Here is a 22013-nt window from a genome sequence, read left to right on the forward strand (position 1 = left end):
TGTCCCTTTGGTGTTAAATGTTATATGCCTGCTTTTGTTTTGCGTGTTTGTTTAGTTCTTGTGCTTTTTTTGTTCAAACGAAATTAGTTTTGACATGCCTCCAAGCTACTTAAAAGTACTGGGTGAACATTTAAACACACTAAAATCTGAAAGGTTCCTTTTGGCTCTGTAAATATGTTTGTTTCTGTTCCAAACCTGATTTATGTTGCTGGAAAACACCTCTCCACGTACAAAGAAAGGAAAACAGACTTCCTATAGCGTAGACTCATTTTTATTTGAAACCTTTTTGCTTCCTCTTAAGAGTAAATGTATTACTTTGTTATGACAGCTGAACACTCCTGTAAAGCAGCGACTTACAACGAGCAAATCCATAAGTTTAGATTCTGAGGTGAGCTACTTTTTTTTGTTGTAAGCTGGACTCATCTATTATTTGAATTAGGCTGCATGGAGAAAAAACACAAGCGCAGACAGGAAAGGTTGAGGTAGGCATCTGGTCCAATGTTTATACAACTTGTTACCATAAGGAGTGTGAATTGAATGGCTCTGAGATGCTGCGAGCAAGTGAGATTTAAGGCATGCTTAACAAATGAAATCAAACTGTCAGGACACTGTAGCTCCTGGCCTATTGAATTAAGTGTCTGTTCATCAGCTGGCCATATAACAGCAGCCTTTACAATCAATCCAAACACACAATAAAGTTTCTCTCCTAAAGGGAAAAGAGCCTTCCTCTCACATTCGCATATTGGATGGAAACATTTCTTGCTGCTTTTTCTTTACCAAAAAATGCACTCAGGAAATCGCTGTTGCAATAAATCTAGGATGACCCCATCAGGGTTGATATTGTATTTCATTTCCTCTGAGTGAAATACTGATCCTGGAGATTGATGTGATTCTGGCTCATTTCAATTTCATGTTCTCTTATGGTTCGAAACTTTCCATGTTCTCAGTTATTATTAAAACAGTACATTGTTATGCAACACTATACAGAAATACATCAGAAGCACTGTACGGAAACTGAAAAGCTGCATACTGCAGAGATTGTTGCAAAGTGCTGACAAAACTACATTAGTAAATAAGGAGGGGGGGGGATCAAAAATTGGAGAAATGTGATGATTTATATCTCTCCCTTTGGCTTCCAATCTGCAGGAAAGTCCATTCAATCCAGATGACAAACCCCTGCCTTACTGCTTGAAATACTTCCAGCTGTGCAGAATTTCCATGCAACACTGATATATCAGTTTTTTTTCTTCCTCTGTGCTTGTTCTCACCGCACAGATTGACCAGTCATGTGTGAATCTCCCATGGTTTAGCTGATATTTCATGATCACCCTGCCATGGACCCACAGCATTTAATATGAATTATAAAATGCCTAGCCAAGCATATAAATGGATGACAGACTGGATGTGGATGGCCCGGGGCCAGAGAACAGTTACAGCACTATGTATGCAACTGCTTGAGACAAATATTGTGCTTAGATGTATTGTTAACCTTTACAACCTTTTGGGGAGAAGTACATGAATGCTGGTATAATCAACTGAGGAATACTTAACAATTAAAAAAAGTCTCCCTCAGAGACAAATTACAGTGTGCTATCAGAGCAGCGGGGGACTCAGAAAAAAATCTCTTCAAGATTCTATTGCTGCTGTTTACATTTTTCTTGTGCATGATTCTTGTGTACTGATTTGGTTATTCAGAGAACTTGACATTAATGTCTTCCACTCACAACGTGTGTCCATGAACATTAGCTAGGACCTAAACAAACACTGCCTGTTTACTCTGACCCCTGTCTCTGCAGACATTACAGCTGGCTATCAAACATAAATCACTTAATCTTTTACAATTCCTATTTGTGCAGTATTTTGATATGAAGGCCAGAGTGGCTGCTCTCATTCTGGCATTTAAACACAATAAGCCAACTAACAGTGTTGACACTGACAGCATGACATAATCCCCCTTAAATCTGGCTCTCTTTACTTTAAAGACTCAGATAACAGCTCTCATTCAATCACAGCAGGTATGTCCCTGTGCACTTGCCCTACCTTTGTGGCCGCTCCCTTTGAATCTGGTCGTCTTCTTTCATATCTGCAGAAGGGGCAGTCTGAAACGTCTAAAACAAATCTGATACCTCCATGACCTAGTTTACTCTAGCAGGAGTGTCATTTTATAGATCTGTTACATAATGACACAAGGATGTGGAAGAAATGGCGTACAAATAATGAAAACGAGGAAGCGCATATAGCCTAAAGAGGAGAAAGGAAAGTGTCAGGTTTTCTCTGCTGCTTCAAACCCAATTTATGAATGTTAAAAAAGATATACAAGTGTATATTTAGAGATAGGTAGGTATAAAATGTATAATCCCTAATATTTTCATAAAGCCAAATCCCATTTTGATGCTATTTATGGTTACATTTTTCTGCAATAGTCTTTTATTCAGTAATTACCTTTCTATATATGGTTTTCATTGTAAGTGATCATTAGACGGGAGAATTAAAATTTCCTTTCTATGCACAAAGGATGCACAAAAAATAATGCATGCATGTAATCCAGCATTGCTGTTTTTTTTTTTATTTAATCTCATGGATATCGGCCTCACTGTCAGCTGTATTTGGGATGCTAAGGCCCTGCAAACATTTCCCACTGCTACTGCTTCACATTAAAAGCATTAAACTGGTGAAATGCATGACTTTTATTGTGAAGCAGTCCCAGAAAATGCAATGTATTCGTAAATGATGTTCATCAAACCCACATCGTATTTACACCCTAGCGTGGTATCCAACTTTACTGTGCCTCGTTGTTGTGTGGAAAAATTTGAAAATCATATTGAAATTGCTGATTGTATTATGTGAAAAAGACCATTTACTGACTTCATTTAAACCTGCAATAACACATTCATTTGGAACAGTGCTTCTTTCAACCTGATGAATTTAAGACTAATGTTCACACTCTTTTCATTCTGTTTTTGGTCTCTACCAACTCCTGAGGGAAATATCTAGCTCTTTAGCTGATAAATGCTTCACAATGTTCACCAGCTAGTCACTTTGTCTTCTGTTTGCTGCTGAGCAGGTAGTGTACAGGGAAAACAGCTGCCTGCTTCAGCCATAAATGATGCTATGAGGAGCAAACCAAAACAGTAATGTTCTGGGCCAGACAGCTAAACAGTGAGCTGAAATTCATTACACTATAAAGCTCTATAACGCTGATGAGACTGCACAATCAAAAGGTAATTCCCTTTTTCAAGTTGTCATTTGAAACATTATAAAAATGCCAAACACAGCTGCTTCAGAGATTAACTTTAACTAAATGTCACGTTATAGAAAATGCTAAAATAATCTACGCTTGACTGCACACATTTACTAAACTTTCCCTGGTAGAGGTTGACTCCATTTGATTTTGCACAAATTGATTTAGTTTGTTAAAACAGAGGCCCGACTGGTGTTCATTTTTCTCACTTGGAGAAGAAGTCAATACCAGAAAAGAGAAAAACCACATTTTTTTCAGGTATGTCAATGAGCATTTGAAAGCATGAGGAATGTTTTGGGTACAAATGATAACCTGATTATACTTGCTCCTGGTAAAGGGACAGGAGGTAATTATCAAGTCGGGTTTTCATTGCAGGGACGCCGATGAAAACGTAGTCCATAAGAGCCGGGACGCTGGGCCGCAGGGCTGGACTAGGTGAAGGTGAGCAGCATGTGGACAGAATCAGATACTGTTTTCAGACCGACCAACACACACATTCCTTTATTGATGGATGGGCAAATATGTATTCCCAGGCCTGAGAGCCCTCACATCAACTGAAACTTAAAACCGGGACTTTCTGCATACCAAAGCAGTATTCTGCTTTAAGAGGTTCAACAGGACTGTTCCACTCGGTTTCTAAGCCAGGCAAAATCAAAGTATTCAAACTCCTTTCAATATTATTGAAATTGCTAATCTAAAACAATGCATCTCTGCTTGAAAGTCTGTTGAGATAGCCTGCTCTATAGCAATCTGTCTTTGTTAAAAAAAAATTGTACACCACAGCCAAACCTAAAATAAAATTGGAAGAGAAATCTATCACAGAACAAAACAGCTACAAAGAGAAAAAAGGCAAAATCCTAATTGAAAAGGAAGCCCCCAAAATAATGTGCTTCAACATCTATCTGTAATCAACGCTTGGCACACAAGCATGTGATTTTGGGTTACTTTGTTTCCCAGTACAATGGGACTGAAAGGGGAAAAATGCAATGTTCATCATTAAGCATACACACCGACATCAGTGGTTTTGATGGGCTTGTAACAGACAGGAGTGTTTTGTGGTAATACTTGTAATTATAGCCAAATGTTCTAATCAAATGTGAGGAAAGGAACCAAAAGAAAGCCTTGGGATGTCACTGCAAGAAATTAAAAACAGTGACACATTCTTTCCTCACCCTGGCTCCGACTCAAATGCCCTTCTTATGGTTTTAGGTATACTGGCTGCTCAGAACTGCATCTATTCCCTTCAGCTTCAGTGCCTCAACATACACCCAGACAATCTATTATGAAGCTCATTGTGCAGAAATGTTGTAGTTATGAAACTTTAGGGGGATTCTGACATACTGTTCGAGTGTTGTTCTGGAAGTACAGAAATGTGTCGGCTAGTGTCCAGAGTTTGCCAGAAATATTCAGTGAATCGGTGCAAAGTATCTGAAACACCCTTTTCCAACTCTTAGGTTAAAATGTCTACAGAACTCACAACCTTGCTACATAACAGCTCTTCACTTCTTTTATGTGGCCGCAACAATGTATGCAAAATAAATTCAGCACATTCGTAAGTGAAATTACAGGTGGCTTCTTGAAAGGTTGACCAGAATCACATTAAAACTACTTTCTGCCATGCAACTCCATGGTAACTCACCTTGTGAACAGTGAAAGGAAACAAGGAGCAAGAGGCAGCTCCACAGTACAGAGGCCATCATGTGCTGTATGCAAACAATCCAGAAGCCTGGTGGCTAATAATAGTGGTTCGATGTGTTGCAGCGGGAGAGCGGAAAGCTGGAGCGATGTCAGTGATCAGTAGTTCTCAGAGAAGCATCACCAGCCATCTTCTCATCTGGAAGAAAGAGAGAGGAGAGCATAAAAATGGAGGAAATGGATGGTCACCAGCAGCATTGTCACAGCCTGGGCTTTGCTATTGTTGGTGCACTTCTATAAAAGAAGTGTGCGCTGCTTATGAAATGTAGCCAAATGAATCTGAATATCAACCTTTGTTCTCAGATGTTTATGAGGGCACCAACCTGAAAACAAAGCAGATAGCGCGCTTGGTGCTCCATACTTATTCTGCGCTTCACAGTATGTTACAACTGAATGTTTACACTGCTTCATTCTCCCACTCCTCCCTGTTCCACCTTCCCCATTTACTCCCAGATCCCCGCAGGAGAAAGCTTGTCGCTCCAGCAACATGTTCACATAGGACGCCGTTAGAGACACGGCTGCTTTGTGAGCTACTTTTGTTTCCTTCCTTATCGAGGGGTGGCCAAATCACTCCTTTGTCTGCAAAAGCAGCAAAAGGTTAGTTCCTGGGACAGACTAACACACCAGACAGATAAGCTGCTTACCAAAGTCAGACACAGAGGAGGAATGTGTTGTGTCATATGTGAAATGCCACACACATATATATATATATATATATATATACAGACTCACATATTCATGCCTGCACAAACATACAGCCAAGGACATCCACACTTCTGTCAACTAACATGTGCAGAGACGACATCTACACACACACACAGACACACTGTAACTTGTTTATTCCCTTGTGGTTGTCATCCAGCATCTCCCCAGTGCACACACACATATCCACAATATGTGTATATTGTGGATACGGTCACTTAGTAGCCATCACTATGCAGAGGAGAGCGAATGTTTCCTGTCTCTGAATGCCGCTCCTGCAGAATCACCCGCCAACCACACCTGATTATTTTATAATGAACCTAAAGTTGAGCAGCAAAGCAGTCGGCTTTGATCGCTTGCCGGGCATCACTAATGTGCTTGGATATTTTTGGCAACATGAATACCCAGAAAACATGGGAAGCTTTCACATTAGCATTCTGAGTAATAATTTAACTCACTATTGGATTCGTTCTATACATGACTACTGTCTGGTTGGGTGACAGCAGTAAAAAAAAAAAAAGCCCACTAGATCTGCACCTAGCTGATGCAGCCAGGGAGTATTTACTGTATTTTGAGGTCACCCTTAACAAGCAGTTGTGCAGCACATTATGTGCCAAGAAAACACACATAGCATAACTATAACATTAGTTAAACCTGGGTGTTTTTACAGGAACTTATTCGGCTTTCAGTTGTTTATCTGCCAGTGGCGCCAAACCAGATCAGATAAGACCAAACTGCAGGGTACTTGATCTCCTGCAAGGGAAGTCTCACACCACATCTACTGAGGCTGCTCAAACTCTCAAGTCTTCTAACAAGAATGCCACCAGTTCAATATTAAGCAGAGCACCAAATCTCCAGAGACGCCGTGACCTCTTCCTCAGCCATTTATCATCCTTAAATATATAGCCTGGGCCATGGGATGACCGAGATGGTGGCTGACAGGAGGAGATTGGAAACTGCTGGGGACACATCCACCCGCCTGTGTGGCCCGCTGGGCCCACCGAGCCTCTCTAGACACCAGGGGGCGAGAGCCTGCCAGGCCTCGTGGATAAAGTCTTGCCCTTACCGCCCTGGGGTTCTTTCTCCTGATTAGCTGTGGCCCTGCTGAGCAACATGTTTCCTTTCTCTCCTAAGCTTGTGGCGGACGCAGCCTAGCTCATCTTCCTAAAAACACTGTTTTGTTTGGCAGGATCTCTGCACTGAATCGGTCCGAACTTGAGATAAAAGGATTAGGCGATTACCATTAAGATACTTTAGACAAGTTCTGACAGACGTATCATAATTTCACATCAGGGGACAGTTGTGTGTGTGGGGGGGGCTCAGATGTTCTCATGCAGAAAATTATTTTAAGAGGTAAGTGAAGCATCGTTAACCTGTCAGAAATTGTGCTGAGGAATTATCAACACCAACACCTCCTCCCAACGCCTGCACAAACCACAAAAACTCCAGGTCCCCCGCCCCCACCCTCTTGCCCACCCAACCAAGTCTGGGATCTGAGGTTACTTGTTATTTGGCCAGCAATATTTGCATAATGATCATCATGTTCCACTGAGGCAGATTGGTTAAAAAAGGTGCACAGTTATGACTAACTGTCACCACCTACACTAGATCTAATGAGCTCCAAAATATAATGCTCACTCAATAAAAGTTATTCCTTTTTATTTGCGCTTGGAGTGTGCACATATATTCCCTCAGGGTTTCTCTTTTTATTAACAGCACATGTTTCTTAAAATAAAGCAAAAACAAATCCACCAATGAAGTGAAAAACAATACGTAAACAGTGATGGCATCTGTTTGTCTTTGTCTCCTATAGATGCACAGCCGAAACCCAAGGAGAGAAATCTATCGTCAGTTAAGATAACGCAGTCCATGGCATATTTTTCACATCGGCCTGATAGAAATAATAATCAAGCATTTAAAAGCGGACAGAGACCAATTACACGTAATTAAAATAAATGGATAGAAGAAGACAGCCCACATGTCTTAACGTGGAGTACACGGCTGTGTGCAACTGCCAGCTGAATGAATGTGAGGCTCCTTTGACAAAGCTTGTGTCTGCCTCACTCAAGCTGGAGAGGCATCCAGTGAAAGGCAGAGTGAAAGAAGGGGGGAGTTTAGGAGTTTCTAAGCCGGGAGGGACTAAATGGATGGAAGAGGGAGAGCAGAGGAGGAGAAGAATGGAAGGGGGAGAAAGAGAGGGGAGACAGGGTCAATGCAGAGGATTGACAGCCTGTGAGTATGGCCTGACCTCCTGTGTTCGCCTCCGAGGTTTCTCCACAGGCTTAGAGAAGACAAAAATAAAGCCCAGGAATGTTAATTTATTTTCAATTGTCAACACTGAGAGGAGAGAGATAAAGAGTGCATACATACATATCAAGTAAGACTGGAACAAAACTAATGCGCAAGTCCAAGTGTAAGCTGAAAACCTACAAGTGAAACAGAGTTGTGGCGGCTCTGTTGAGCTCGATCTTGTCAACACAATGATTCGTCTTCCACTCTTTGGAAAACTACTAATTTGGAGAAGTTTAAGCCCCACCTCCGTGCCCTACATTCAGGACAAAAAACCAGACACACATGTGAGAAGGGAATTTCAAACATCAGAAAATGGTTGATGGGGGAGAAGTGAGAGAGTGGAACTACAGGAACTAAGAAAACACAGCCTCCAGACACATTTTTTTTCCTGTCCATGGTGCACCCTGATGTTCCCAAGGAACTCTTTTGTCATGACAGTCCCATCAGGGCTGCGCTTTTGGTCCCTGCAGGGACATGATGTCATTTCCTTGGCTCCACCACAGTGATATGGAGAAGTTGACTTCAACTGCCAGAAACAGGGATGAGCCTATACCGAGCACGGTCTGGGGACCATGTGTCATCAACACAGAGCTGATAAACAGGTTGCAACCTGTGGTTTACAGCTGTACGCACTGACACAGTAAAGACTGATCAAATGTTGTCATAGCTAGAACAACCAGCCAACAGACAATGTATAAAAAATAAAGTCATTTTTAAGTAAAAAGCTTTTCAAATGCAGACACTCACTGGATTACTATGACTGTAAAAAAATCTGGTTGAATTTAACTCTGACACTAGGATACTGTGATGGATATTTTAGAATACTTTGGACTAGGATTAAAAGCAGCACAATGTACAGAACACACATTTTTTTATTGATGAATTTCATAGTGACACAGATGTGACTGAAAACGATTAAAAGGGTGGTAAGAATATGTGTGTTTATTCCATTGTGCATGTACAGTATGTTGCATTGTTTGTTTATTAGCTCATTTTAGAGGGTTAGGAAACGTAGAAAATATTAATATTTGGAACCAGAACGAAAGCTGTAACCACTCAATTTTTGGCTTCTTTATTTATAATAATATGACTCAAAAGATTGATTATTGCATTGGTTGCTGACTAACTGCTTAACTGACTAATCATTTCAGCTCCTGTTTGCTTGAATGTTTTGGAATTTTGTGCTGTCACACTGTGATTTTTAGGTAAATAGATTTGGATTAGTTGCTATGAGCCAGTGTTTGTTACTTATTCAATCCTAATTACTGCTTGACTCTCTTCTTATAAATAGTTTATATATCGACCTTTTACAACATCTTTTATTTCACTCTGGGTTAAAATGAGTTCCTGTTGCACTTAAACTGCAGCTTTTATTTCTTGCTTTCCATTTGGGATGGCAAAAATGAGACCTGTTAAGTTGAAATGTTCCTTATTGCGGTCAAAGAACCCAAACAGAACCCCCCTCCTCGAAAAAAGGTGCCATGCTTCACTATTTTGTTGAGAGCACACAACAGTTGGTGTGTTTAGCAGCTCTTGGCCAAATGATTGAGGCAGCAGATAACGTAGCGCGCCAGCGGGCAGATGGACATAGTGAAACAGAGAGGGGTGAGCAAAGAAGCTTAGCAAAGTGACGAGAACAAAGAAGACCCAGACTGAACAACAAGGTTAGTGTGAAGCAAAATGAAGAGAGGGTGGTGCGTAGTTTTCAAAAGGAGCCGGGTGGAGAAAAAACAAAAGTGGATGCTTTAGTCAAGGTTTGTAGTTGAAATCACATGTCAACAAAATAATGCCTAAAAACTCAGTGCTGTTCATCTGGCTTTAGTAGAACTGACTTTACAATGCAGCGATTACTCGGTTAGTCTATAAAATGTGAGGAAGGTGTGAAGCTTTCCAGAGTCTAAGGTGACATTTTTATGTGGTCTGTTTTCAGTCCCAAACTTTAAAATATCAGACTTACAGTGAAAAGGCAGAAACCTGGAGCTACATATACATAAACAGCAGAGATTTTCATGTTTTAAGGGCAAAACACTACCCTGAAAAAAACATTTTTTTGATTGGTAATTTCAGAAAAACTGACTCAGAGATGATAAAAAAAATGTTGTTTTCTGTTTGGTTGTTTTAGATGTTACGTGCACTCATATTGTGTATTTTAGGAAAATGTGGCTTTAATTTGGTTCATTTGAGCTGGTATGTGCTAGTTTTTCCATCACAGTTGCTATTTGAGTTTCAGAAGCTACAAACATGATGTGTTTGGCATTTTGCTTGATAAATGATTTAAAAGACTAATACACTATCAGAATTGTTGAGGACTGATGTGCTTCCAATCAACTGATTAACTGACTAATCATTTCAGGACTAACACATTACTTTACTAACACATACCAGTACTTTTTTGGAAATATAATTGGATTCTACGGCTGAATGTTTTGTAAAAGCTTCTTCAGCAAGATTGAACTAAAAAAAATGTAAAAAATCAAAGGTAAAATAACTAAAATGTCGCTTTCATTTACTACAAGCTACTCTGAGCTCAGTGGCTGTTGCCACTGAAATGAATAGGCTGACCTCAGAGCAGTTGGTTAAGCAGTAGGGTCACCAGAGAGGAGCAGAGAGCAGCTCGACACTGACATGGAAAAAAGAGAGGTGTCTTTCAATCAGTCTCCTCATAACTGTACTGAAAGCCTCAGTTCTTGCCTCCTCCACACATAGTTCTAGCACTCCCCTGCATACGCTTTATCCACACACACAAACACACCCACGCACTCACTGCTCACATCCAGCTCATCGCATTGTTAAAGCACATTTTTTACAAGTGAAAAAACGCGATTGGCTTGGCAATGTCACCCCTACCTCGACACACAACACAAGCAACACACACTCAAGAAATTCTTTCCCTCCTTCAATGCATCCCAGAGCAGGCGTTGTGCTGATTTTCATTTTGTTTGGTGGAAAACGACCAGATGTAAAAGTTTTACACACTGAATCAGATTGAATTAGTTTCCAAATAAATGTACGTAAAATGTACGTAACTGTTAACACGTAACATGTGATGCTAATGAACAACATGCAGGTAAAAGTCTGTGTAATGAGTCTCCATTATTACATTAATGTGCTGCTATTGCACCAAAAGTGTTTCATAATAATCAAACATAATTTCTGCAACTGACAGCAACTTGTTTAATCAATGACAAAATGGCAACAAAGAAGAAATGTTGTATTGGAGTAATATCAATTTGGGTTAAACGCCCAAAAAAAAGTGTGCAGAGTCGTTTTCTCCCCAGATGAAGTGTGCACGTTTTTTTTTTTACACATTTTTTTGCAGACTCTCTCGGGTTGTCATTTCGGATGCTGAGGTGGTATCACAGGTTATTTCTGCCGGGTGCAGGTCTCCGATTTTGCCAGGCACTAAAATCCGCAAAAGATTCAGATGGACTAAAATTTACAGACAAGTTCCATTTTCGATTACATTTTCCCACCCGCCACCCCCACAACCCCCCGAGTATAATTAATCCCATCCAAATGGGGCTTATGACAAAGTAGAACAATGGCAAAATGACACATTTGTTGCCAAAAGCAAAGTGCAATGAGTTTTTAATAAGAAATATATGCAAACTAAGCAAGAGTCATTAATACTTTAGGAACAGCAAGTAGTAGACAGAGAACAGCTGCAAAAAGAAATCCTGATTCCAGCCCTGAAAATGTGAGGATTTTCTTTAACGTCAGTGGTTCCAGGAGTTAAGCCACACAAAAGAGGGGGAGAAAAAGTTTGGGACCCATTGTCTTACATATATATCTTTCATATATTCATTTGTGGACTGTTGGTAAAAAAAAAAAAAAAAAAAAGGGTGTGTTTTTTTTTTTTTGGTCTTTTCTGATGATTATAAGGCCAAGTGATTAATCAAGTAATTGATTTTTTTTTTCTTTAGATTAATCCATGATGGAAATAGATGAAAATATGGCTTTGCCAAGTGAAACAAAAATTATAACCTAGATTTTATATCTTTCAAAAATCTCACAGGCTCTTTATTTCATTAAGTCATCACTGAACACAAATTAGAATTTGTTTTAGGTTTTAATGAGTATTCTCCAATTATACTAGGAAAAAACTCATGATAGTTGAAGTCACATCTGCCAGCAACATAAGCATCTCCATTACCTCATTGTATTTTAGCTCTACAGCTGTCATGTCACTGACATTGTCTTGTGTCATATTATGAGCTTTTATTTTTATCAGAACATTAACTGTTAATCAGACATTTACATCGCTCAAACAAGCTGCTATGTCTCTTCCGACATCCCGATTTACTTTACGCTCAGTGCATTTTCTTACTGATTTCTAAAAGCTATTTAAAGTAAAGCGCCTTCTTTCACCTGGAAACAATTTAATGCAGTGACTGTTTTGCCACAATGACAACTTGAAGGCTCGCTACACATACTCTGATATATCCATACTCCTGGTTTCATCACCCTCCTGGAGTGGGTTCATTGTAAAGTTTAGTGTTTGACTAACTTAAAACACATGTTCTGTCCAAAATCTAGTCTGCTTTGCATTGCGTAGGCACGATCAGCACGTAGGCTGCCTTCTAACTGTGGACGGTTTGTGTGGTCCCTATTCATTCAGTGTCCTTAGTGAGTGACATGCATTAATTCGCTTTAATTCAGAGTTCAGAGTTATGTGACCTGAGAAGCTTTGTGGTGGTTACCGACTTTTGCTTGACTGTTGTGTTACACAGAATCATCAAGGGACCATTTTATAATACACAAGGCACATATTTAGCTATAAAATGCAAAGGCCAGATTCACAAAGACACAAATTCTTTTATGCTAGTGCTGCAGTAAGAACACCTCATGCAAATAATACACTGGCAGCACAACAAACTTCTGAATATAAAATTGAATTACCTCCTCACTCAACAAAAACTGAACATTATAATATTCATAAAGGTAAAACTTAATGCGTTGCCAGTGTATTAAACATTCATTTTAACTGGGTGCACCAACTGAACTGGAAACTCAATATATTGCAAGGGTCAACTAATCTAAAGTGACATATAAAATAATATAAAGTTGAAACAATTAGTCAATAATCAATAAATCAGCTGGCAGTTGGTTATCTTTGCTTATATTATTGCAAACTGAACACTTGTGAATTTTGGACTGTTGGTCAGTCAAAACAATTTCAAGACCCCATCTTAAGAAGTTATCATGGAATGTTGTACTGTTTTCTAACATTTTATAAACCAATTAACCACAAATGTAACATGAAATTAAGCCATAAAATACTCAAAATTTGTGATGAGGTCAGTTCAGTGTGTTGTTAGCCGTGATGTTTTTCATCAGGCTTTACACATGTACAATGTAAAACAAAAACCTCCACTTGTTAGTTTTTTTTATAACCTGATTGGAAACATTAATTTGGACAAGACTACTGAAAACTGTATCACAGTACAGTATGCCACAATGTGCACACACACAATACATGACAAACACCATATGAAATAGTAAAGAGAAGAGGTTAATTATGTCAAGAAACAAAGATCAGTGTAAATCCTTGTATGCTCAATAAACATCCTAACAAGATGTCAGCAGGACTATAGTGTCTACAAGCCCTGAAGACTGTAATTTTCTTCAACACTTCTCTGGTTGTGTGAAGGAGGAGGTGTAAATCGCCTCCACGCTCTGTTCTGAAGGATTTCCCATGATGTTAAATGATGTTTAGGTCTGATGAGAAAACCAAGGCCTGCTATGGAGAAACTCTACCAGGAATTTGATTTAATTTATGAAACCACTGCAACACATGGCTCAGCCACAGCTGTCCTGTGAAAATCACCTCATATACCTTAGTCATTACACAACCGTGTGAATCAATCGTCAGTCCTAATGAGTCCCACGGCAACATGGCTGCTTTATGGACCCACCACAATGTTTACAGTCAGCACCAGATGTAGAATACAGGAAAAACTGATAAACATTGTTAAAATCATGTTATTTTTTCAGTATCTCAGTTGTTTGCTTAAGTAACATACTGCATGCTTAATGTTTGATAAAACTGTTTTGTGCACCTGCATCATTATCTTGATCTGTAAAGGCAACGCTGTTTAGCTGAGGATGTCACTTCAAATAGGTGATGGTTCAGAGGTCACAGGTTTATTGTGTTTGCCATCTATCTTCATAGGGCTTTCTGTGTCTGTGTCGGTGGGATAAGACTTATTTATTTTTTCCTAATTGCACTGAGGGGGGCATTTGTTGAGAGACCAGGATCAGCTGTTAAATTATTATGGCTAACATTAGCAAAGTGTTGCTTATTTACACATCCAGCTGTCAGAGAGCAACATGACCATTTACTTGAAGTCAAGTCTAATAGTCAATCTCCTTTTAATCTTTCTTTTGGCCTTTGGCTTCTCTGTGGTCAGCACCTATTGCTCATTGTGTCTATCTGCTGTGTGTTACTGCTGATCAGGTAAAGTACAGTTGTTTTTTGGAGCTTTTTCATTGAAAATAGCTGCCCGCTGTGGCCGAACATAAGCTACAAGAGAGCTGAGAGGGAACCAAACAGTAAAGATGAAAGATGCTACAAACAAAATAAAAAAAACCTGCAGATTTTGTTGACAATTATCTCTGGGTTTGTCACTGCTTGTGGCCCCTTTCACAGACATGTAGGACCCATTGTCATATAAATGTATCTTCTAATCATAAATTTCACTTTTTTCAGCAACATTTGGCTCCAAAAAAAGAGCACTGGTGTTGAAAAGTCAGGTTTTGTAGTGGCATTACCGTATAAAAAAACACCACCACCTAGCACTGTGTGTCTTCAAGGAGTCTTAAGCCTGTTTCCACGACCACCTTTAATTATTTTCAGTTTGTGTGGCCAATTCATGGCATTTCATGACTGTTCAGAACTGATACTTACACAATTTCAAGTTAAAATATGGTGCGATTAAGTTCTTTTGAAGCAGACCCATGACTGATAATTCAGCTAGATACCATTCAGCACAGAAGCAGCTGAAATTTAATGAAATTTTAAAAAGAGCAACAGCAAAAGAGAAAATAAGGCATGCTAGATGACATGCTGGTAGAGGCAGATAAAGTCAGTATTGGTGCCATGTATTAAAAATTAGAGAAAAGTAAAAACCTTCCATAAATGTTGGGTGGATAATAACATCAAGTTTATAAATGTCTTCCATGTTCTGGGCTCCAGTAATCACAAAAAAACTCTCTAAGACCCCAGAGGGACTGTTTTGGATCTGATTATTTGGATTTGAAATTTGTATTTTAATTTAATTGGTCTAAAATATCATGAAACATAATAGTAAGCTGTAGCGGTCTGTTCAAATCTAATAGCATTTATTAAACGCAGATTCTTCAGAATTACTGCTCTGATTAGAAAAGTATTTCACCAAGGCTTAAAATATCTTGCTAATATCTCTTCACCATATTCCCAAGCTCTACAGTTTAGCTGTATTGAGTTGGAAATGAGCCATGGACTTAATATGCACACATGTGCTGTAGGCCTGAGTGGATGTCAAACTTGTTTTCAATTCAAAGACCTTTTTTTTCTCTGTATCGGTTTCTATTAATTTGTCCACGCGCTCTGTCTGTTCCTTTGGAAACCAAGACACAGGCATCAATCTACAGTACTTCCAGTGGGAAATGGGAGCTGGTTGGACTTGTTTTTCAAGTTTCTTTGTACGTAATTACTTTCCCGCTCCCTTCCTGCCTTCACCGAGACAGTCTCGTGGTTATTATTCGAGAGGTACTACCCCTGATTCAGCTGTAAACCACTCAGCTTTCACTTTGAAAGATGCACCACTCCAGGTCTACCAGTGGGCCAAAAATGTATTTGCTTTCACAGCAATTAGACTCATCACCTGCTGTTACAAAAATAAATAAATAAAGCTGAAGAATGCTCATCACAAATGCAGCTTGAGCATTAACAAGTCAGATTGGACAAAAAAATGTAACATAATTACATAACATGGCCTCTAAACAACTATGTAAGTTTCCAAAAGTTTAGTTCCAAGGTTGGAGTGCAACACTGGCCAGACATCATGTCTTAAATGCACCAAATCTGTTGTATTTTGACAAAAAGATATTTTTATGGTTGAATGTAATGATTTTTGGAGAGAGAAAAAAGCATCTGCATCTCTAAACAACATGGAACCTAAAACGTAGCTTAAACAACAATACGGCTGAATTTCAGCATCCCAAATTACACGTTTTACCAGCAGTTGCAGGATTTTGTTCTGCCTGCTCCATTGTAATGCAAACTGGAGGGCCATACGAGAGCACAGAGAATGAACTGGAACAATGATGAAAGCCGATGAAAGCCATATAAGAATCAGGACAGCTGTCAGGGTGTATATTTAATGGTTAAAGACATGCTGATATGTGTGCAGCAGACAGAGACACGGCCAACCATGTGTTTGTAATGTGTTACACAGTTTGTCATTCAGGGTCAAAGGAGCAGCACAAACCTCTGTTTCACTGTTTAAAAACAGATTCGATTTGTGGCTGTGTGGTTTGCTCCTCCAGGAAAAGTTCAAATGCTTCCTCGGACTAGGAATATAACACCACAGAGGCTTCATAAAGGAAATATTGGTCCATCTTACATTATGGAACAACAGTTTCACTTTTGCTATAAAACCATTCTCTGCATCATCCTGCCAGTTAAACAGTTATTTATTATCAGTTCATCTGATGACCACTTTTAGGATTAATCAATTAATCATTTCGTCTATAAATCTAGAAAATTGTGAGAAATCCTCTCTCAAAGCAACAACTTGAAAAAATAATCACTTTAATAATTAATTGGTTATCAAAATAGCTGCACATTCATTTCCTTCAGCGGACTAAATCAAATAATCAACTAATCATTTCAGCTCTGGTGCCTGCAAAGTACAAATTATCCTATCAAAATCCAAAAACAATTTTTTTTTTCATTTCACATCACTGACTGAGCATCCTGCTTAAATAAAAGGGTGTAATTTGAAACATTTGTTTCTAGAACATATATTTTTTTAAAAAGCAGAGCCAGAGCGCAGCATGTACCCCCATAACACCAGCAAATATAAGCATCAAAACACAGCCACCATGCTACTTCTCAGTGCTCCAAAAACAGAGAAAAGGCTTCTGTAGATGCTGTGCTTTTCTCCGGTGCCAAGTTTTCCTTGCCGTGGCTTAGCCCAGCAGTAATCTAAAGGATGCATGCTTCTCTCATTTTATTTTCAGCCCCCTGCCTCTGGTTTTTTCCTCCTCCAGTACATCATTCCTTTGGGTGTTTGTGCAGTGTCCCTTAGTTACCGGATAAGAAACCCAGCAGCTCAGAGAGTTAAAAGCCTGCCCTGTCCCGCTCATACGAACAAGACCATCAATAATTCACCCTCATCGGGAAGCATTATCTAACAGCCTTATAAAAATTTAAAGATTGTGGGTGACAACACAGAACCATGAAGAAAGTGCTCCGTAAGAGGACACTCTGGGTGGAAGCGATGTTTGCAACAGATATTTCAAAGTGGAGGCTAAGAAAGACTTGTCTGGAGCATCGTGTTGCCCAGCCCCACAGCTGATTAAACCATTACACAAAAAAAGACAGACGCTTCACTGAATTAATGGATAGCCAACAAGAAGACACATCTCCTTTCATTTCCAGCCACCTTCTGTGAGTGTGTGAGCACAGTACAGGGGTGGAAGCATTTGCTCGGCTGTATTAACGCCCAGGCTCATTCTCATTGACAGTGAAATCCCACTAAGCCTGGATCAATTACATCCAGCTCTGCTGTAATTAAAATGTCCTAACAGAGGTCTTAGGAGCGCAGGGCAGAAACCTACCCATTGACAGGAAGCTCAGTCCAATCCATAGCACAATCTCCAAGAAAGTACTTTAAGATTAGATTCAGGGTTTCTGTAGTGATAAGCACAAAAACTGTCCACGCAAAGGTGCTGCACTCAAAAGTCTTTTTATCCCTTAATAAGGTCATGATATTTTTCAGGATAAGGTGCACAGCGCATGAGCTCACATGAAACAATTACGCTGCTATATATTTAATCACTGCAAGTACATAAAATAAAATACTCATTAATTTATAGTACAGCGACACCTATGTGTGTTTCTGTGGCCCTAAATTTTAAGAAAACTAATTATTTGTTCTCTTAAGTATCTCTGATGCTTGACTGTGCTCTGCTGAGAAATGACAGAATGCTTATGAGTCTCCTAATTAAAACTCAGCAGTGGAGTGATTAGCAATCACAACTCCACTCTTCAAACATCAAGATCTGATTTGCTTGGCTGATCAACAACAAGCTTCCTTCTCTCAGTGCAGCTCACAGTCTCTCACTGTCTGTATTAAGGACACTTTTGAAATGGAGGAAATCGGCTCATCTCCACAAGGAAGGGCAGAGCTGAATTTTGCATTATTTCTTTTTTTTTTTCAAGAACACCATTTATTTCATTTTCTTATGTCGACTGCCGGCAATCGTAAAATGGATTACACGCGGCAGCTGATGAACCTTAAATGTGCGTGATTTTACATAATAATTCATTATATTATGAAACCCCAAGTATAAAACATCAATAACATTACTTATGGCAGCCACCTAAATTAAACCTGAAAGCTGTTCCCTCATTGTGCCAAGGAGGGACTGTTCCACAGGCACAGGGAGAGCAAGATGGCTGACTGCACTGACACATTGTGAAAGCACGCCTTGCCATCCTAGGTAATAGATTCTCTTTGCTGTGCGACTCCCACCGCTTCTCATCTTCTGTGACAACGCCTGCCAATCAAAGCCCAGGGAACATTCAAGGGCTCTGACAATATATCCTCACCTTGAAAACGCATTGGCTTCCTCACAAGACACCAAGTGACACCAGGTAGGCATCAAATAGCTATTAGACATGGCAGACAAAGAGGTGGCAGACTGCGGGTGAACAACTCCTTCTATACATAAAGACAACAACAACAAATGCCAGAAATACCGTGGGAGGTGACATTTAAGTGTTGGACAGAAACTGCACCACATGAGTAGAGCACTAAGTGCGGAAGACTTTAATGGTCATTTGTGAGATTCTGCAGCAAAACAGCTTTAAGTGAAAGAACTTCAAATATTTTATTTAGCCTTTCAATGCATAGTGCTGTTCATGTGAAAGCATTTATTAGCAGAAGTCGAGCTGTCCATTACATGCGGAGGCCCTGTATATTACTCACTTGGCTGTGGGTGTATACCTGTCCCAGTTTCTTTCTTTTCAGTGCAAAATGAGAAATAACGACATTACACCACATCAGCTGAGTGATTTACATTTTTATATGATTCCTGAATGCCATAGAGGAGTGCAGGGAGAGATTTTCCAGCAGTGAAGCATGCCCTGATCCTCAATCTATTGGATAATTATATGATACTATTTTGGAATTTGAGGAAGAGCATTTTCCTCAGTAGAAGACAGATGACCTGTCAGATAGACCTAATATCAACACCAAGTCTTCAGCCTTTAATCTGCACACTTCCTATGACCTATACAATGACAGAACCAAATAAGGCACACTATCTTTGTATTCCCCTGAGACACAGCAGTGTCCTCATATGCTAATGTAAACCAGTGTCGTAGAAGTAGCTCTGAGGGCAGCCCAGACAACTCGCAGGTCAGTGCTAATCTTCTGATATATGGAGCCTAAAGACCTAGGACACATCCATCACTCTCTGCCGACGGCTCCCCAACTGGGAGAGATCTGCACACACCAAAGGGTTAACACACACACACCCCAATCAGACCTCTGATGATCCATCACTCAAGAAGCAGCTCCCTTTTGAGCGGAACGTCCTTTAACAACACCGAGGAGGGAGCTTTCTTAGCGGAGGCTCGGCGGTGAGAGCACATAGAGCCAGCGTGACTGCTAGACCTCAGTTCCAAGCCTCTGTTGATCATTAAACATCCATTTTACACCAGTGGGGGAAAGCTGACTGTCATTTTAAACACAGGAGGTGGGAGTATGGGAGAGAATTTTTCTTTCTAAGTTGTATTTTCTCAGTGAAAAGGAGCGAGACCATATATCCATCCATCGGGTTAAACTACCCCAACGCATAATCATTCGTTCCAGTCATCTGTCTTTTTATTTGTGAGGCAAGCCACAAAATGGCTATGATGGGTTTTGCAGTTAAATGAGAAACTCACTTCGAAGCACTTTGTTAAATAAACAAAATTTCCGTTCTTTTAACCCACTCCTCTGTTGTGTATTTTTCTTCGTCTTCTGGCTAAAATGCGAACAACAAGAGTGCAGCTTCGATGCAGCTTCAGAAAAAACGTCTTGTTGCTGGGGCCTCTTCACAGCATCACTGCTAAATGTCAGGTTTGATGTCAGAAACTACTTACCAGACTCTAGACCATTTTACAGCAACACTCGCCAAGGAAGAAATCCATTTTGGAAGTAGCACTGACGCCAATTTCTCCACCAACGGCAGCCTCAAATGAGCAAAAGGCAGGTAGCTCTCTTTCTCAGCAGCTTTTAAATAATTTGAACAACTGGCCTTAGCTCACCACACCATGGCATAGTTTCCGCTCTCACTTTTCTCAACAAACTTACTACACTTGCTCTTTCTAAATCCCCTGCCTTATTCACCAACATATATAAAATGCAGAGAGTTCTGTTCTCTGGGTTCTGTCAGAAGTCATGGTAGGAAACATAGGGACTCACTAATTGGAGGAGATGGAGACTGTTGTAAAGTAACAACAAAAGAGTTAATCAGAATATGCACTGAACCTTATGAATTAATGGTTTCTAACTGATGTAAAGCTTATTTCTCCTGTAAGGCCAATCCAATCAAAACTGTGTCAGCTACCATTATTCATCACTCCCTCTTTCCCCAATCTCTGTCCACTTGTTTGTCCTACTTCGCACAGCGAGCGTGTCAGAGGAATTGAGCAAGACAGCTGTCAAACCAGCCTGCCATGAGTGAAGATGGCAGGTGAAGTCCTGCGTTTTTTTTTTCTCGCTCGTTCCTGCTCCCTGTGTTCAAAACTAAAACCTTGCCTCGTCCCTTGCTTTGTGATGTTATTTTGCCAGAACAAAGACAAAAGAGGAAGCTCTCAACTCCGTCAGGTTGGGGAACAGTTGGCTCATGTTATTACCCATGAGAGAGATGACCATGAAGGGGCCACCGACCCCTGCTCCACTCCTGATGACATTTACATTCTGTAGCTCTGCATCTCAAACACAGCACTTTCTTTCACTATTAACCTATGCTGACCCTATTTTCAAAGTAAGGGCATGCACAAAGGCAAAAATATGTTTTCTTGTCTCTCTTTGTGCTTGTTGCATGTGTGCGTGCTTATTTAGATCTATTTAAACTTGCCTAAAATTGCAGAGAACCTTAGGCCACGTATTAACAAAGAAGAGAAAAAAGAAGGGATCCATCAAAATAAACTGCAGCTTGCCGCATTCTTTCTCCGACAAACAACAGCTGCACAGAATGGGAAATAAATATTACCTCTGTGACAGAAAAATAATCAGACACTGCTTGGTACTCAGAGGCTCTAGAATGCCCAGTGTCTTTACAGCTACACTCAGTGAATGTGGAATTAAAACATTTACTGTGGACGTTTGGAAAGAACTCGAAACAAATTTAATTTAGGGCATTTTAGATATCGACTGCCAAAATACCAGTCGAAATGTGTAAACACATTTTCGGCAACTTATTTATGAATTTTGTTTTCTCACCACAGATGATAAAGTGAGTTCTCTCTCTCCTTGAAAATAAAATACAGACCTTCGTTGATGTACATCCACATCAAGAAATATTAGGGAAATGTTTTAACAGGCAAAGTCATTTTAACATGACCATGTCTCTGAATGGCATCCAAAATTTCCACTAAATACATGGCTTTTGGTGTTAGATTATGGCCAACAAATACTCCCAATCCACACTAAATCTGTTTCCAACACAAACACTTCTCTCTCTCTCTCTCTCACACACACACACACACACACACAACCAACTTCAGTGCCCAGCAGTCCTGTGAGTCTCCCCCACCACCAGCAGCAGCAGCAGCAGCAGCTACAATCAGAAAAAAACTGAGAGGAAGGGGGGGGGGGGGGGG

At 40.0% G+C, this 22013-nt stretch overlaps 1 protein-coding gene across 11 annotated transcripts in view; it reads right to left on the reverse strand.

The window, feature by feature from the left end:
• The window catches only part of adgrl2b.1 (adhesion G protein-coupled receptor L2b, tandem duplicate 1), an 83963-nt gene that overhangs the window by 59560 nt on the left and 2390 nt on the right, over positions 1 to 22013 (reverse strand). For all 11 annotated transcript variants that reach the window (XM_020595697.1, XM_020595691.1, XM_020595698.1 and 8 more), the window contains exon 2: positions 4881 to 5075. In XM_020595697.1, coding sequence (XP_020451353.1) covers positions 4881 to 4941 — 61 coding nt within the window. In that variant the 5' untranslated portion in view covers positions 4942 to 5075. The remainder of the gene's footprint in view (positions 1 to 4880; positions 5076 to 22013) is intronic.

Source organism: Monopterus albus, unplaced genomic scaffold (genome assembly GCF_001952655.1).
Source record: "Monopterus albus unplaced genomic scaffold, M_albus_1.0 scaffold28.1, whole genome shotgun sequence".
Lineage (NCBI taxonomy): Eukaryota > Metazoa > Chordata > Actinopteri > Synbranchiformes > Synbranchidae > Monopterus > Monopterus albus.